General features: G+C 41.1%; 1 protein-coding gene across 1 annotated transcript in view; it reads right to left on the bottom strand.

Moving 5' to 3' along the window:
- Window positions 1–6,213: 6,213 nt before the first annotated feature.
- Window positions 6,214–13,804, bottom strand: part of CD34 (CD34 molecule) — a 43,633-nt gene continuing 36,042 nt past the window's right edge. Inside the window, exons 6-8 of the mRNA XM_079979783.1 lie at window positions 12,394–12,446; window positions 9,133–9,297; window positions 6,214–8,385 (exon numbers count right to left, since the gene is read on the bottom strand). Coding sequence (XP_079835909.1) covers window positions 8,194–8,385; window positions 9,133–9,297; window positions 12,394–12,446 — 410 coding nt within the window. The 3' untranslated portion in view covers window positions 6,214–8,193. The remainder of the gene's footprint in view (window positions 8,386–9,132; window positions 9,298–12,393; window positions 12,447–13,804) is intronic.

The following is a 13,804-nucleotide window of genomic DNA, read 5'->3' as shown; positions in this document are numbered from 1 at the left end:
GGCAACTGCCTTTAAGTTCTGTGTTCAGGCTGAAATGCATCACTTCAGCAAGAAAAAGAAGGAACAGACCACCACAATCTTATGAACTTGTTGGTTCAATGTAAAGCAGTAAGAAGACTAGTCTACCATGTTCGCCAACTCAGATCCAGAGGTCAAAACTTAGGACTCTGTCGTATCTTCCCCAGGAATCCCAACTGCCTAGGTGACTCTCTCTGTAGTTGGCTGCTTTTGTGAAGTGGTACTCACTTGAATAAAATATTGGGGGGGGGCAGGTAAGCCCCACCCCACATAATCAGTCTCAAGACATAGTGTGCACATACCATTTGAATGGCAATGCCTATCAACTTTTGGGGGGGCCTGCCCCCCTCAAATATTTTATGGGGGGAGGTTGAAGAGACATTGGCCTCAAGGAGTTGGCTACTATGCCTGGAAAAATCACAGTGAGCTATTGATATAATTTTGGCCCCCAATAAAAACCTTATTGCTAAGCTAACATGAAGTTGTCAACACATCACAGATACAGAAATTTACAATTTATAAGGTGGTGAGCGGAAGTTTGAAGCTGCCCCCATTTCCTCTTGGTTGTCAGTAACTGAATAAAGTTTATGAGTTTGCCATTGTCTTAGGATGGAATTCAATATCATACTATGAGCACAAGCATTTCTGCTTGCCAGGTGGATTGATCTCTCCTCTCTTCTTCCTGTGTGCTGTTTCTAGGGTTCTCTTGAACTCCCAAGCCAATGGGGGGGGGGGGGGCAAGGACACATGGGACAAGGAGGGGAAACCTCAACGTGCTAACGGGGCCCCATTGTACTTGCAGGAGCCAGCACAGCTTTTGAGTTGAATCTGCCCCTCAACATTTATATGTGGTTTCCTTGACTTGTACAAATACTTTAGTTCAACTGATCCAAGTCTAATAATAATTTTTCTTGTCTGTATATGTCAGGAAAACATCTTGAATTCAACCATGCACTTTATCATACCACAGATGTGGTTCTAAAGATACAGCTCTCTTTATAGCTGAGCCAAGCTGTGCAAAGGAAAACAAAATCACATGCTTAAAAAAAAAAGGTCCCCCCACCCTGTCTAGCTTTCTTTATTTCAATATGTAAAGAATGAAGGGAGACAGGCAGCAACTTACTGTACAATCTATGCTGTACCTTTAAAGAACATTCAAAACACATTCTTTCCCTCAAAGTATTCTGAGCACTGTTGTTTGTTAAGTGTTACTGGGAACTGTAACTCTGTGAGGAGTAAGCTACAGTGCCCAGAATTATTTGAGGATGTGCTTCAAAGGTATACTTTAAAAGTATAGTTTGTACACAGCCTTCACCATGTCTACTCAGAAGTCCTATTGAATTCAATATTGTTTAGTGGGATTAGGATTGCAGCTTTAGTACCTCTTTTCCTCAAACTGAACATAAGGACTTTGGTATTCATCATTTCTGGCTCTAATATTGTAATTAGCCTCCCCCCCCCAGGCCAATTGTGCACCACACTATAACAAATAATATTCACTGCCATGACCCTTGAATATAGACGTATGTTTTGTTAACTTTTAGGGCTGCTGTGTCCTCACAACTTCCAGATATGCAGTAAAGTAGCAGTTAAACTAGCAAACAGGCAGCTATTCAAAGGCAAAGGTGCCTCACCAAAGGGGGGGAGAAAGAACTTGCAGCTCTGTATAAATATTGAGGGAAACTGAAAATAAGGCTGCAATCCTAAGCATGCTTACAGTGAAATCCTAACCCCTGATCTATGTTGCTGGGGTGGGGGTTAGGATCAGGTGGAGGTGACTCTCTATTGAGATCTTTGGGTTTGTACTTGGCAAGGAGGGCTCTGACTCTGTGGATACTACTGCTAGACCAGCTTGGCAGAATGCTGCCACTTACCAGCATTTGTGATCTGCCAGAATACTAGGGAAGAGAATAAAATTCTTACAGCAAATAAGTATGTGTAGGAGAGACGGACATGGTGAAATGAAAAACTTATCTTTTTGCTATCAGTAACCCATACATGTATAAAGTCCTTTAAGGAATTTGAGCTGCATTCGTAGCCACACTTACTAGCGCTAAGTCCCACTGAATTCTAGTGTGGCTTCTGAGTAAACATTAATAGGATTGGAATGCACTTCTACTTTCAGGGGGGTGGGAAGTAAGATAAAGATAGAACGACATTTGCAGCATAATGAGTTGATCTTATGGAAACACTAGCAACGTGTTTATGCTTTCTTATGAGACTCCCAATGTGTCTGTTCACACCAGCAGGGTGGAGTGTTTGTGGCCTGCCAGAAACCACAGCTTCTTAATGTTTTACACTGGAAATGGTCCCTTAAACTGTGTTATTAACAAGATCTCACAGACACAGTTATTCAGTTACACCCAGCTGGGAAAATCCTAATAGCCTTCAATCCCACCAAGAGGAAGGATTATTAAGAGTTTCCAAAGAAGTAATAAAAAAAATATATTGGTGTTAGGAGTAGAATTTGAGTTAGACACTTGTAATTGGTTTAAAGTCTAAAGCCCTATGCAGGTGTTGGTCATTTATTCCGAACTTTGGCCCAGTCCAGAGGAGTTGTGAATGTGACCATTCCCGGTTTCTCTTTGAAGTTCTAGAGCAGGTCAATGTGTTCACTGACTCGTGTAGAAATCTAATGGGCTAACTTAAATTCTTCAGACAATTCCAATTGTAATTGAATGAAAATGCGCACTGAACTGCCATGTATCACATTTCCCCATAAAAACAAAGGCATTATTTAAAGAAAAAGTTATCTTTGGAATAATGGGTGGTTTATCCATTCTTTGCAAGGTGGGTTCTTGACCAACCTGTAGCTCACAGCAACTTGACAACAGAGGAGACAGTAACTCAATTTGGAGCTGACTAGCTGGTCCAGAAAATGAGCAAAATCCCATTGATTTTGGAACCATCAGCCTAGGGAACATGACTGCACACATTTTCACCATGTGTTGTAAGAAACAGTCCTTCAAGAAAGCCATTATTAGCCTCACAATATTTCTCACAATGCATCAGACATAAAATGTAACTTATGAACACTGGCCTATTTAGCTGTGGTTGGCAAGAGACTCATCAAGGACTCTATAGAAATCTTTCTCCCAGCCCATGCTGTTTATAATCCTCAAACTGGAGATGGGATGAATCTCACAGAGTAGCCGGATACAAAAGACAAAAAGGACTTCTGCATCACCAGTAGTAGTACAGAGGAGGAATTTCAACATGCACAGAGGAGGAATCCCCTGTCCTCTTTTGCATCTGGCAATCATAGAACCTATTACACTGCATTTTTTACCTCTGCCACTTAAATAATTGCACAGCACAGGATAGTGTAGTTCAATGAAACAATTCTCCCTGCAATAGGTGGCATATTATTGTTTCCATGAGGTACTAGGCTCTTGCACTTCTAATAGTAAGAAGCCACCTATAGATCCAAATAAGATGAAGTATTAGATTACTTCCATTACTTTCTTATAGCAGAGAAACTGTTAAGAAATTAGGGAGGGAGAAACTCTTATCACCTTCAGAACTTTCAAAGCAAAAGATTAAGGAGGAATTTCTTCAAGGAAGAAATGCATGTAGATTGATAAGGAAGGAGTAATAGCACCTTCAGTTTTGTTCAAGCCAAGCCTGACTGTGTTTACACACTTGGGGGAAACTTCCTGTAGCTCTGAGCACTGCCTTTCCGGACTGGAATTCTCTCATGTTCTGCACCTCTGCTGGAAAAATGCACTGTATTTCCTTTGGGTTCAGACTGTTTGGGAACAGCATTTGTTTTCTTATGTCACCACAGATCAGGCTATATTTATTTTTTTCTGAGCTGAGAAATTTGCCTGAGGCGGAGCAGAGGTATGTCAAAAGGTTCACTAAAATGAACAGCAAAATTAAGTTCTAGGAAATGAATTTATTTCCTGATTCTTACTGTGTAGGCACAGTCTTAATTTATGACATGTGATAGTTTGTTCAATTGCAACTCCTAAAGGCCTCCAAGAAGAATATCATCTTATATAAAACTACCCGCATTAGTAATGTCGGAAGCTAGCAGGCAGATGCTTCCAGCAGCGAAAACTGGTGGAGGAAGAGGGGAGCTACACCAGCAGATGAATCTCACCTCTACTCCACTTAAAACTGCAGAGGGAAAAGGAAATGGCTGCCCTCATGCTGCCCCCAAAAGTTGAGAGCAGGCACAGATTCTCAGCTGGGCTGGGAGTTCCCTGTCAGTCACTGCACTGCTCTCCTCAGGATCCTTTAAACCCAGTGTGTGGAACCTTCCAAGCTCCAGATGTTGCTGAATTCCAACCCTCACAAGGCCCAGCAAGCATGGCTGATGGCCAAGGATGATGGGAACTGGAATTCAGTAACATCTGGAAGGTCAAAGGTTCTGAAGAGAAAGGCTTCTCGACATTTAAAGAATCGTGTGTGTGTGTGTTGTGTGTAGGTTATGTGCAGAAAACCTGGGAGAAGGGTGCCCTCCTTTATTCTTCACCTGGAACCTCTGTTGAAGCTGGGTGCTTCCTGGCTTTAGCAGAGATAGTGGGAGGAGTCGCAGCAAAAAAATACCTTCCATTTGGCTTAGACTGTCTCCTTTTACCTGAGTGCCATAGAAAGGTGTACTGTAATAGCTCCTGCACCACTAATGTAATGTGAGAAAGGGAGCCTGACACAACTCAGAGTCCATTCCCATGATTGCTTCAGCCCAGACAGCGCTATACTGATTTTTAGTCACAATGCCATAAGTTAAGGCTAAGATCAAGTGACTACCATCTGGCTCTGGCTCTCAATCTATCCCTACTAACAGAAAGCTTTCATTATATCTGTGCGAAATCTCTGGATAAGTGACTGAACTATGAATTGGGAAGGCCTGGTCTCAGCATTCTTATTTGTTTTAATCTGTAAAGTGAGAATGAAAATCCTTCTTTTACAGCACAGGTGGGGTAACCTTTTTCAGCTCAAGGGCCTGTGTTCTCTTCTGGTCTGGGGAGAGTTCTGAGGGCCCCATAGAAAGGCCTGGAAGGCTGCAGTTGGGCCTCAGGCCTAAAGTTCCCCACCCCTACTTTATAGACAATGCATTTGTTTTGAATACTTAAAAGTATTACACAAATTCAATTTACTCCTGACACCTTCTATTGTAGCCTTATGAGGGGGGTGACTTCAGGCCTAGATGGGGTCACCTGTCCTTCATTCCTTCACTATCTCATGATTCAGTATAAAACATAATCAAAGCGGCTAAATGCTAAGCATTTCAAATGATATCACTGTTAATCCTTTTGTCAGTTGAGAGACTTGAGAGTGTGCTGGTCTGCAGTCACAAAGCTGCCTCAGGCCACATACACAATAAACCCATTTGCAACACAAAAATGTACCTTTTCTCAATCCGGAATTGTTCCTGCTCCTCTTCAACATGCTGTTTTCAATTCAGATTGGTTATAGATCCAGCTGGCCACAAAAGTGGGTGTGGTTAATTGATACACATCTGAAAGCCCTCCCATAGATTAGGTCATTATCCACATGCCCCAGGTGATTGCAGTCTTAATATACACCCACACACTGTATCAATGTATGTGGAACTAAGTAAGAGGGTTAAGGACTGCTGTCAGCAGGAGAAACTTAATAAAACAGAGGGAAGGCACAGGTTAAGGGAACAGCTACCAGGAAGTGATTCGGTATAGAGAGCAGGTGTGTCAGAGAGAGTTAGGAGTCAAAGAAAGCTTGTTTAAATAAAGTTCTTTGTTTTACAGTACACCTGCCTTAATATAATAAATGTAAAATATCAGTTAATTATTACCTGGGCTGGCTCTACCATTAGGCAGAGCAAGGCAACCACCTCTGGTGACAGATAATGGGGGGTGGCAGTGGCAGTAGCCTACCTTTAGCTTACTGTAGCATTCTCCCGAATGAGGGACAGGATGTTAAGCCACTCTGAGAATCGTAGCTCAGTGTGGTAAATAGTGGTCTTCTAACAACTGTTAGTGCCCTTAATAAGCTGCATTCTTTGTGGGAAGCCGTGACTGTTTAAAGTGCTACAGTACTGCTTAAAATGTGTTGTGAAGATGGAACCTAAGTCACTGGATGGTGGACACATTATCCCTTAACTATTTGGTCCAAGATCCAAGCATCATTCGTATTAGAATTTCCTGTATTATCCCTATTGATAATCTGTAAATTTAAATGTAAAATAATAATGATCATACTGATTGGGTTGGGGGAAGAAAAGGTAATTCATTTCAAAGCCTATTCATATTTTGTACTGTATTGTACAACATACAAAAATAATAATACAGAGTCAACAAAACCCAGAATGGCATTTAACATGGGGGATAGGAATAATAAAGCACAACATAAGGAAACAGCTTCCTAGTATTCTTTTTTTTTTTGGGGGGGGGGAGGCAAATATATAGAGCAAAACAAATATATAGAAAGAGAGACACCAGATGTGATTAAGGCAAAGATTTACATTTGCAAACATATTCTCATTTGTTTGTTTGGAAACAGGGTTCAAAGCATCCAAACAGTCAGTTTACTTCATTTACAACACAAGTCATATACAAGTTTTCTTAGAATTAAGCCCCATTAAGTTCAATACAGCTTATTTCCACGTAAGACTGCAGGCTTAAGAGAACTGACAGTACAATCAATTTAACTGTAACTGATTTGTCCCATTAATTTCAACAGGACTAGCTTCATTAGGATTGAGGACAATGTTTTTAAGACTTGTTCTGTTCTTTATAGCAGGGGAACCTGTGGCCCTCAAGTGTTGTTGGACTACAATGGTGCAACAATAAAACTGCTAACACATTTGCAAAGCCACACAGGGTCTTGTATGGTTTTAAATTAGATGGGTGACCATGTGTTGAGATTCCTGCATTGCAGGGGGTTAACCCTTGGGATCCCTTACAATTCTATGATTCTATGAAAATCCACAATCCCTGGCTATCAGCCATGTCGACTGGAGCTGATGGGGGCTGGAGCCCAACAGTATCTTGGGGGACACTGATTAGCCACCCCTGATTCCTAGCCAACATCATTTGCTTTATGTCATTGCTTCTGTTTACATGTTATTCTAGGAATAATAGAGACAGAATCTCCTAGCTGAAATATTTTGCTGACATGAGCAACATTTGTAGTTTTGGGCCAGTTGCCTATGCCAGTTCCTAGCTGAATATGGAACTGCCCTTCAATATTTTAGAATGTTTTTCACCTGAAAAACCATCTAGTTTTCTGCTGAAAGCAAGTCTATTGAAGTGTTTAATGTTGTTTGGTGATTGCCAAATGGTACTTCAGAAGGCTTGCGGGGTCGGCTGCTGAGTTCCTGTCAGTATGTGTTAAGGGCATTGCATCACATAGTAGAAAGGCTGGAGTGAGATGTCTGAGCTGGATCTGGATGTGGGAATGACAAATGGTACCTACCAAAGAAGTAAGAATGTTGGTGGGTTTCCTGAGGTTTGATGCACACAATTTGTTTAACTCTCAGGTTGCCTTTTCAGTGATTTAGTATAGTGACTTGGACCAATAAATACACCTTACATGCATCCAAATGGCAATTTTTTGTATCTTGAAAAAAATTAAATGTGGGTTGAGCTAGGTTGAGGCAAAATACAGCCATGTGTCTGAGCATTCACCGGTTCTCTTGTGTTGAAAAGGGTCATAAGAAAAGGATCATCATGTGCATCAGTACTCAGAATTGTTGACCTAGGTGGTTAAATGCCTTATTGTTCATTATTTTTATTTATTCTCACTGTGAAAAGATCCTTCCTCCCCCTAATCAGCAGTGGAGCTGAAAATCAAATTCCTAACAATGATAAATCTACTCTAAATTTCTAGAGAAGCACCCCTATCATTTCCCTAGATAGATGGTTGTAAGGGACAGTCACATCTCATTTTGGTCTGAGAGAGAGCAAAAAAAGATACTATGAACAAGCCAAATCCCATTGAAGCAGCTTGCTAACTTCATGTACAAACGAAAGCTTGTACAAACGAAAGTGTGTACAAACGAAAGCTTGTACACACCCCTAAGTCCTGTGGCAGCTCATTAAAAATGTATGCTTTGGAATGGGATTTTTGAATTCTTTGTAAAAATAAAAGGATAATGATTCCATTTATGGCACCCCTGCACTCTAGCTCCTCTTTATTTCCACTCTGGTCTTTCAAGCCATGTTAATAAGACTTTTGGCCATATCCTTTTCACAGTTCAGTATCAGCCACAACGTGGGGCTTGGTTGAATGTCCATTTTTTGAGGTTGGTTGACCAGTCCCATTTTCCCGAGCCCCTCCATTGAAGTTTGGTTTATCCTGCAGGTCAGACTGTTCATGAGAGGCCACAGAAACCACAGTGTTGCCATGGCTACCATTTTCTGTGTAATATGGATCTTCTCCCTAAATGGAGGAGGCAATAAATAATAACAAAATGCAGTGTTAGATAAGTGAATCAAGTGGACAACAAATTGGTTTAGATTTCACACCGAAAAGAAACATTTGATCTTTAACTCAGGCATTTCTGCTATTGGGAAAAATATTGCTCCCTCTTGCATTGCCTCCTTCTACAGTTTATTTGCCTTAAAAAAAGGGGGGGTATTCAGGCTTGTTTATACATGCAAACAAGTATAATACAAATTTCAGCTCTTGGCTTGCTGAGTTTCTGTACCAATATACGAACATCTCAAAATATTAAACTGTAAACACAGCTGTAATTACAATTTAATATAACTGGTTAGGGTTAGAAGTTGGATGTTGGCAGCACAATGCAAGCTATAAAGAGGGAACCATAAACAGGAAGGCAACCCATGTATCAAAGAATAACATTATTTCTGATGTCCTTTATTGTCTTTAAACTTTTTTGGTTGAATGGTAGGGGACAACTTTTTTGGAACAACCACACTCCCCCCCCCCCTCGGTCTAACAAGATGTGTTCATTGATAGAAAATAGCTAACTTGTAGAAAAGCTAGCTCACTAGATCTTTTTCACCATCATTTGCCTCTCTTTAAACTCCTGAAATAGACAGCTAACTACTTGAAATTCTTAGCCAGCAAGCAGTCTCTACAAAAGCTTCCACCATTCTTCCTTTCACACTCCTGCTGAACTTAGAGATCTCTCTACTTGTTTTGCCAGCTATAAGTACTAACCAGCCTCTCTCCCATGGGGCTCCAGCTCTGTCGTTTCATAAGGAAGTATGCAGCCAATCCCAGAAATGCCAGCAGCAAACCAGAGGTGACCAAGGCAATAAGTGTCTTCCGGGAATAGTCCTTGTGACTCGAGATGTCCTCCTGTTTGTGGGGCTTTATCCCTAGCTGAAAAAATACAGAACAGAGCCAAAAATAACATAAACAGGAAGCATATTACATTCAGAGGCTCTCCCATTTACACCCAAAATTCTCAGTTCGGTTTCTTTTTTCCAATTTCAAGTAGGGTTGGGAGGGGAAAGGTGAAACATAAAATTTACAGACACATTTACTATCTCAGTCTCACTGCAAGGTACTTACAGTAGAACTTACTTTCACATATAAGATTAAACCATAGCCTAAGTACCGTTTTTGAAAATTCTTCCCTGAAAAAAGGGAAGTATTGATGCAGCCCCTAGTGAAAACCAGTGGAACAGTTCTATGGGCCATCTTAAATTGCTACAACTTTTAATAGAATATTATCCACCCTTGGGTTTATTTTCTTCTTGAAGGAAATTTGTTCAACAGACTACACAGGGGCGGCGGGTGCCATTTCACCACTTGAGGAGAAACAGAAAGTGCTTCCCTGCCCTGTCCACCCTGCTGCCTCCACCACCAGCACATCAGTGGTGCTGGTACTGGTGCCAATTTTGGGTGAGATGATTCCATTGAGCCCTCACCAGAAATCAGCGCTACTTCACTGCCAATGGTGGAGGCAGTGGGGCAGGTGGGGCACTCATGGGGATGCCCTTAAAGGGGCTTCCACCACCTGCAGCATCAGTGGCCTCACCCTGCCTAATACCTGGGCTGCCCTGTGAATACACATGCACAGATTTTTCAAAGTACTTAAAGCGTCAGTCGAGCTTTGAAAACGAGTCCTAGCTTGTGAAGATTTCTCCTAAAATACACATTTTTTAATGCAATTTTACCTGATATACAGATGTTTGCATTACATTTTCCCTAACACTGTACATTTTTGTATGTTGTTTTCACTAATATATGTTTTACATTAGTATGCAGTGCTTTTTTCTGGGAGTACTCAAGGTTACACAGTACCAGCACATATTTTTTTTCCCTTAGAAGAAAGGCACTGGTTAAATGTGTGGCACTTACTGTAACAACTTCATGGTGAATACCGGCACCTTTTCTCCAGAAGAAAAGCACAGCTAGTATGTGTATTTTTGTGCACATTACGTGATCAAGAACTGCACTGCAAAACTCAGAGAAGTGTGAATTTTGAAGGATGGTTGTGTTTTGGTTTGCATTTTGTTTTGGAAAACTGCAAATTGGGTAAGTTTGAATACAGACCAAATAGAATTTCTCCCCTATCAACCAGCATGGAAATCCCATATCACACTGCCCTGATGCTCAGTTTAGCATCCTGTATATTAGCATATGGGAAATGATTCAATTCCCCCTTTCAGTGCTATGAATTGTACCCACAATCAAGTTTATTATTATTATTATTATTATTATTATTATTATTATTATTAATACCCCACCCATCTGGCCCAGCTTCCCCAGCCACTCTGGGTGGGACCCTGAAGTGCATAAGACCCTTACGTCTCACATTTTACTGCTTCCTGCATCACATCTAATTTTCAGCTATCTCCAAAATTAATTTTTCACCTAGTGGTTTTTCCCTGAGATTTACTGCATGACAGCTGTGGCAGCAATGTGCACATTTAGCTTTTCCGTGCTATTTTTATAGGTGCCTGGAGTCCAGCTTTACAAGCAGAGACCTGCCTCACTAGGGAATAGTGAGGATTAATTAATTAATGTATTATTACACTTTGAAGATGTAAAGTGCCAAAATGTGCAATGAATTACTACTGGAGACCTTTATTAAAACTATAATAGGACTGTAGGTCAAGCAATATAATTGGCCAAACCCCTGCAGCATAAAAACTTGACTGGGCTCAGAAGTGATGGCTGCACAAAGGTGATGACTTTATAAAGCCTTCTCAGTGGCTGATCCCAAACTTTGGAACTCCCTTCCCAGAGAAGCTAAATAGGCTCCCTCCTTCTTATATTTCTGCCAGCAAAGTGAAGACTGTTTTATTCCAGTGGGCTTTTGGGAACTGACTGTTTTTAAGGAAAACACTTTTGTTTACTGGATTTTATAGATCTGTTTTCATGTCGTGTTAATTCTTTATAGTTTAATTACTTTTTAACTGTTATCCTTTATGCTTTTAGCTTTTCATGTTTGTTTTAATTTTTGTGCTCTGCCTTAAGGCCTGGTTTGGGGGAAAAGGCTGAATATAAATAATAATAAAGAAGAAGAAACCACTTGTGGCATATCTCTCTCAATATGTTGTTATATGCTCTGTTTAGACAGAACAATGTTGCTCTTCTTCTTTGGCGATCACTTGTAGCTGAGTAAGATTGTCTTCTATAAACACGGTTTGTGAGTCCATAACTGACTGTGGAGGCCAATTCTGGATCCACATGTCCTTCCACAGAATTTATATAAGCAAATCATATGCAGACATAGTGTGTGTGTGTGTGTGTGTGTGTGTGTGTGTGTGTAAGAGTGAGAAATAGATAGATAGGTAGAGTGCTTTTTTCTAAAACAATGTTTAGAGGTACTCAAGAAAATCACCATTTTATAGTTCAAATCAGGAAAAGTAAATACAGTAAATGGACAAAAGTACAAAGACTCACAAAATGTTTAGGAGTATGCATGCCCCGTCCCCCCAGAAAAAAGCACTGGAGAGATGGATAGATAGATGGATGTTGGTTAAGATACTTTGAATGCTGAGCCAGTGGCAAAGTGCTGTGGCTAGACTTGATGGGGGCAGTGCTTAAAAAGTGGCAGCAGTGACCCACATGTTAGTTCAAAGTAAAAGGATTTAAAGCAGTATCATAACCACTTTAAACAGTCATTGCTTCCCTCCAAGAATCCTGGGAACTGTAGTTTGTTAAGCATGTTGAAAGTGGCTCAGAGACCCCTATTTCCCTCACTGAGCCACAAATTACCAGAGTGGTTTAACAGTCAATCCATCTTTCCATGGAAGTCTGGAAATTGTAGCTCTGTAGAGGGAAAGGGGCTCTCCTAACATCTTAATGAGACAGTTGGACATTCATATGATTTCTACGACAGAGAGTTACTAGCACTCACATATTTTGTCCAGATTTTAACATATTTTAGATGTTGCGGTTTCTTATTGTACCTAACTCAGCTCCCCCACATTCTTAATTTATTACCTATCCCTCATTTATTACCTGTTCCAAAAATGCTGCCTTCTGGTGAAGAACCGTTTCTAATGCACTTGGACCTGTTGATTTCAAAACAAACAAAAGTTAGATCCATCACACAATAAAATTTGTGCCCATCTGTTACCTTTCTTTGGTATTCATTGTTGTAAAACTGGAAGAGACTATGAGGACAACAAGCATTTTCGCACACATGCTTATATCACCAAAACATCGCTTGTGCTTTTTATAAGAGCACCTGATTGCTAATGCCAAGGAAACGTGTTTGAATTGTGGATGAGCATTCTGGGCAACACTAAATATTTTATATTATAAAATATATTATAAAACAGGGTCTGGTCCATAGGCTGAACCTCCAGCCTTATCTGCTTGGCTCTTAGGACTTCCCCCAGGCCACACCCCTCATTGGCTTTGCATTGTCCATGGGTGCCTTTGCCTGGCCACAATATATCCTTAATAATAATATTATAATAATTTATTATTTGTACCCCGCCCATCTGGCTGGGTTTCCCCAGCCACTCTGGGCGGTTTCCATAGAAACCAAAAATACATGAAAATATCACACATTAAAAACTTGAACTGTGCTAATGTCTTTTGTTTATCTGGGTGAAGATTGGAGAGAGAGGTGTGTTTGTATAGAATCCTCTGGCTTTTGTATGGCTGGTACAACTGGCCCTGCCTTGGGGCAGAGGGACACAGCCGCCTCAGGTGGAAGACACTAACAGGTATGGAGCAGTTACAGGTAGGTAGCCGTGTTGGTCTGCCGTAGTTGAAATCAAATAAAGAAATTTTAAAAATTCCTTCCAGTAGCACCTTTGGAAAGCTCTGGGTTATGGATCAAGGAGAACATACCACTTTATTGCAGTGCCACAAATGCAGCCAGGAAAGTGATAGGTCACACTCAAAGGATGAACGCAAGCAGGGGGAAACATCATTTTTCTTTTTCTTGGTGTTGTTAGTTGGCTTACATTTTGCAGGTTATGAATTGGTTATCATCTAGCAATGAAGTTGGGGGGTAACTAGAAACAAGCAAACAAAACACTGAACCTGCCAGAGAAAACTTTACTATAGTTGGACAGTCTGGAATCAGAGGCACGGGAGCGGTGCATTGGCTGGGAAAGCCTATTCTCCTTCACCTGAAGAAAGCAGCAAGAGGAGAGGCTTTTATGGCTTTGGGAAGAAGGCATGAGGGCTCTGCCAGGGTCCAAAAGTCCACCCACCTTCTTGCCAAAGTCCAGTAAGTGCTAAGTAGACTTTGGGAAGGAGCCCTCATGCTTCCTTCCCAATGCTGCAGCTGCCCCAGGAGGTACTTCTGTGGCCCCTGTCCAGTGGCTGGGGGAACTTGGGGTGCCCCAGGATCCAGTCAGAAGCTGTGATGGCTTTAGGAATTCTGGGCTCATCCCAGAAAAATCAGGACACT

The sequence above is a fragment of the Podarcis cretensis genome, assembly GCF_951804945.1.
Source record: "Podarcis cretensis genome assembly, chromosome: 6".
Classification (NCBI taxonomy): domain Eukaryota; kingdom Metazoa; phylum Chordata; class Lepidosauria; order Squamata; family Lacertidae; genus Podarcis; species Podarcis cretensis.
The sequence above is the reverse complement of the archived record's forward strand: the minus strand, read 5'-3'. Positions and strand labels throughout refer to the sequence as shown.